This window comes from Nannospalax galili, unplaced genomic scaffold, assembly GCF_000622305.1.
Source record: "Nannospalax galili isolate Female #2095 unplaced genomic scaffold, S.galili_v1.0 scaffold1087, whole genome shotgun sequence".
Lineage (NCBI taxonomy): Eukaryota > Metazoa > Chordata > Mammalia > Rodentia > Spalacidae > Nannospalax > Nannospalax galili.
Window position 1 is genome coordinate 757431 of NW_008356845.1, and position 4874 is coordinate 762304.

The 4874-nt window shown below is 38.1% G+C and overlaps 1 protein-coding gene across 1 annotated transcript in view; it reads left to right on the top strand.

The window, feature by feature from the left end:
• Nucleotides 1-4874, top strand: part of Ipcef1 (interaction protein for cytohesin exchange factors 1) — a gene marked incomplete in the record, with an annotated part of 139668 nt that overhangs the window by 70795 nt on the left and 63999 nt on the right. Inside the window, 1 exon segment of the mRNA XM_017794779.2 lies at nucleotides 4180-4238. Coding sequence (XP_017650268.2) covers nucleotides 4180-4238 — 59 coding nt within the window.

The window sequence follows — 4874 nt, forward strand, 5'->3', positions numbered from 1 at the left end:
AGTGCCCACCTGTAGCTAAGGGAGACAACCAGCTATTGTTTTAAAACAATGGATAAATTTTTCCCCCCCATCTAGAAGCCTTTGAGAGGGAACTGACACTGATTCTGGCCACTCCAACAGCTATCAAAGTGCCTGAAAACAAACCCTGAATCCATCACTCTATAGTCCAGCCTTGGCAGACAAAAGAAAAATGAGGAGGAACTGAATAGAGGGATGCTTTTGGAAGCTCTCATCCAGAAATTCCAATGGACTTGGATATGAACATTTGAAATTTGCCCTATTCTGATTTTTTTCCGGTTCTCTGTCTAGAACTTGTAATGCTAATTACTCTTGTCTTTACATCTCCTTCACATCTCCTATTCACCAGTCAAGGAGTTGGTTTCTAAGCAAAGACAAGAGTTTGGTGCCTTTCTCCAGTGGTGTTTGTGGGAAGAATGTGCTTGTTTGGTAAATAGATCTTCTAACACTTGTGCTCTTCCAACACAACAGACTCATCTGTCATCTTCTTTCACATGAATACCCTTTTGTGTATCCATGTAATTAGCCACAAATGGAGGTTTTTGTGTAGTCCATGAGGTTCAAGAAAGGGTCTTAGCAAAGGAGCTAGTTTAAGCAGGTGGAGTGTTGAAGAAAACTGTCAAACAGGAGTCTAAACAGGCAACAAATTTTTCAGCCAGTAACTCATGGTGGCAAGTAAAGGTTGTAGGATTTGGGGACTGGCTGAGCTTCCACATTGCTGCATGTTCATGTTATAGAGAGGAGCTTAGGAAAGCCCTTTTCAGATACCCTCATTTCCTGTTTAAATTCTGCCTATTTTACTTTTAGATTATTTTGTCTGGGGGGACTAAGGAGGACCAGTTTTATATAATTATAAAATCAGATGTAAGGTGAAAACTGTTAGCCTTTTAAAGGCAAACCATGGAATTCATTTTATTTTATCTGATTTTTAAAAAGTGTACTTAGCATTAGTGTTTGTCTGAAGCACATATGTTCCCGTATGTGCAGATGTCTGTGAGCATTTGTGCTTGTGAGTCTGGAGGCCAGAGTTCAACTTTGGGAGTCTTCTTCTCTCATCCCTCCCTTATTTTCTGAGACATTGCCTTTCACTGAACTTGAAGCCTGTCAACTTGACTAGATTGGCTGACCAGTGAACTATGTGTGTATGCCTCTTTTTCCCCAGTGCTGGGGTTACACAGGAGTGGTACAGCCTGCTTTTCTTATGTGGATGCTAGGAATCTGAACTCTGGTCCTCATGCTTGTGTGGTAAGCACTTAACCCACTGAACCATCTCTCTAGTCCCATAAAAGTATACCTTTAAATGTTTCTTTTAGTTAAATAGTACTTAAAACATTCTTGCAAACATTAAATGCTATGTAAATAGAAAAGATATGAGATTTCTGACCCCGTCTTCCATTCAACTTCTCCCCCTGAGGTTAGTCACTTTGAACAGTAGAATGGATCTCCCTCCTGACACTTTCCTGTGTGTACCAACTCGTGCACAAGTGTAAAGATACAATTTTAAAAGATTTTTTAAAAATTTATTTTTATTTTATGTGTATGAGTGTTATGCCTGCATGGTTGTAAGTGCACCCATGTCATGCAGTGCCCACAGAGATCGGAAGAGGGTGTTGGATCCCCTGGAACTGGAGTTCTGGATGGTTGTTAGCTACCATGTGGGTTCTGGGATTTGAACCCGGGTCTTCTGCAACAGCAGCCAGTGCTCTTAAATGCGGAGCCATCTCTCCAGTCCTTAAGAGACAATTTTTAAAGTGCATTAGAGTAGACTAAACACGTGGTCCTGTACTTATTCCTTTCCATGAACAGCATTAACAGTATGTTAGGATTTTGTTCTGGGTCATGACCAATCCTCCTTTTTATTTAAAATTGACATGGTAATAATAGAATCCATATCATTATTTATCTAATTTCATATTAATGGAAATTGTTTTAGCTCAATGTTTTTTCTTTCTTTCTATATTACAAGTCTCATTGGTGCTTAACATTTTCCCATATCACTGTACATGAAGGCATGCCTTTTCAAAATAGATATTCATAATTAAAGTTATTGGGCAAGGAAAATGGCTATTTAAAGTTTGAATGTCATCAAATTACTTGCTCAAAACTATCAGTTTCCATGTTTACCACATCAGCGGATTCAAATGTTCATTTTTCCATTCTCTCCTTAGACACAGGATTTTCAGTACTTGTTAATACAGTAATGAAAAATATGCTCCTGTTTTTATATGTACTTTCTAAATAACCAACATGCATTTTCCAAAATGCCGTTGAAGCTGAAATTTTTCCCCATATGTGCATGAGCTTTTATGTCTGTTCTTTTTGTTCCTTTGTTTTATCTGTGGTTCTGCTGGGACTTGATAAACACGTTCAGCTTCCTGTGGCGTGGCCTGGGCCTTATTGATTGTGCATTATGTGGTCGTTAGAGAACTTGAGTCTTTTGTGGGGCCGAAGGGAACACCTTAAAGGATATGGGGCTCATTTCCCTCCTTGTAGAAGTTTCAGTTTTGTCTAACACTCAAATTTGTTATATACATTTTTTTGTCCGTTAAAAGGAATGAGTCCAGCAAGATCATGTCTGGTTGAAGGTTGGGAGGGGATCTTTCAGTAGCCGAGAGCTGTAGATCTGGGAACGTGTAGTGTTTGTGACATGGTGTGGTATAGCATGCAGAACCGTCCATGAGATGTGACCGGCATGGAAGAAGTAGAAAGTATGATTGAATTGATGACTGCATGGCCCATGGCTGTTATTTTGTTGACATTGATTAATTTAGACATTAGTGAATTAGCTTCTCAAAAGAGAAAGTAATATGCAATATTCCATATGCAGTATGGTTTATTGAAAAATCACATGCAGAAAACAAGACATAAGTGAGAAATAAGTCTTCTAGATGTTGACTATACCAAAGAACATTTTCCCTTTAAGTATATGATTATTCTAGAACTAGGGTTATATGAGACAGGCCCATTATTTTCTTATCTTTGCAGTATCTGCTGTGTTATAATATGTCCCTAACAGAAATCTACTTTTTATTTTACATGATCAACTTTTCTTTTTTCTTTTTTAAAATTGAATGTTTGCAAATTTCATATAATGCAGTTTGATCATATTTAGACCTTCTCCCGTTTGTCCCCCATTACTGTCCAATTAGTCTTCCTATTCCATGACCATCTATTAGTTCCTGACCCCTCTGGATTTTCAAATTGAAACCTGCATAATTAAGATTTCAAAGCTAGCATCCAGCTGTGAGAGAAAACACGCTGTGTGACATTTGTCTGTCTGGATCCTCAATGGAAATCTTGAATGACAGTGGCCTGGAATTAAAAACAAAATTTGAGTTTCTTAAGATTTGTCTAGCTTGATCTGTGCAATTGATGTTAAACCTGATTTCATTATCAATGAAGTGGTAAATTAATATGAGTGCACTTTGTCAATTTTTAGGGATTAAACTTTTCCTCAGTTTAGGAGTAACTTTCATTTTCTTTTATTGATGGATGCAGTAATTTTCCTGGTTTAAAAATGAATGGTCTGGATGTTTTTTTTTTTCTGAAATCAGTTGACATTACTAAAAATTATAGAGTGCTGATGGGATGGTTTAGTGGGTAAAAGTGCTTGCCAGAGACAAACCTTAATGCCTGAGTTTAATCCCTAGAACCTGCTTAAAGGTGAAAGGAGAGGACTGACTCCCAAAAGTTTTTCTTCTCTAACATCCATACACATGCCATAGCATGCATGTGCCTACACATACACAATGATATTACATTAAAAAAAGGATAGAGATAAGAGTTAATGGTCACATGACCAAATTAAGTGGAAAATGTTTTGATGGCTGCTGAAAATTTCAAGCACAGAAGTACAGAAGAAGATATATTTGTTCATACATTTGGTCTGATTTAGCGTCCTGCTGTGACTGGATAATGGCTGACTTCACTTCTCTTGCAAAGCAAACCTCCAGTAAGCAAAATATTATAAAACCACAGGTTATAGCTGTCCGTGCTGCAAACTTGTGCTGCCTTGGGGGACATTCAGACTAACAATGGCATTAGGACTAAATTTTGTTGTAAAGTTTGATACAAGAAGCAGGTTCTAAGTCTAAGGAAGAAGGTGAGTGGGTCAGTGGCTCAGCAGTTTGGTCAAATATTTTCTTTCTATTTGATTCTTAGGTGGTTAAACAAACTTGGATTAGCTGTGATCCATCAAGAATCTACCACAAAAGATGAAGGTATGGTCTATTTCCCACTTCTGACATTTTAGCAAGATTAAGATAGAATGAATTGCGATGAAGTAACAATTCCAGGTTCTATGTATGTAGTCTGATCCTAGTGAAACATAATCTGGCATTTGAAATAACCTAAAGGTAGAGACGGACATCTCCGTACACACGCACCGTGGAGCAGAGTTTCATGCCAGCTCTGAGTGATTTCATGCTTCACTTGAGCAGCTGCAGGCTTCACTGATCCTCAAACAATTGCCAGTGCAAAGGTTTTATGGCCCTCCTTACTGGATTCTTACTCATTGATGTGAATGTGACATGATCTAGTCAGATAACTTTCATCCCACTATTTCCTCTCTGATAGTGTAACATTTCCACCATGTGCATTGACATTTAATTGCCTTGAGAGTGTTCTTGGAGCCTGAAGATCAGACTGGGAGCCACCCAAGTGTTTTTAGCTCAGTTGTGGCTTTCAGAGCTCACAAACTTCAGGAGTCTACTTCTTTGTACTGTAATTGCTCTTTAATGTGGAGACCAGTGAGACTTTTGGTACCAGGGCCACTGCATAGATATTGGCATTAAAATGCTTGGATCATATGATACTCAGACTATATCTTTGATTACAAAATCTTAAATTTAGAAATG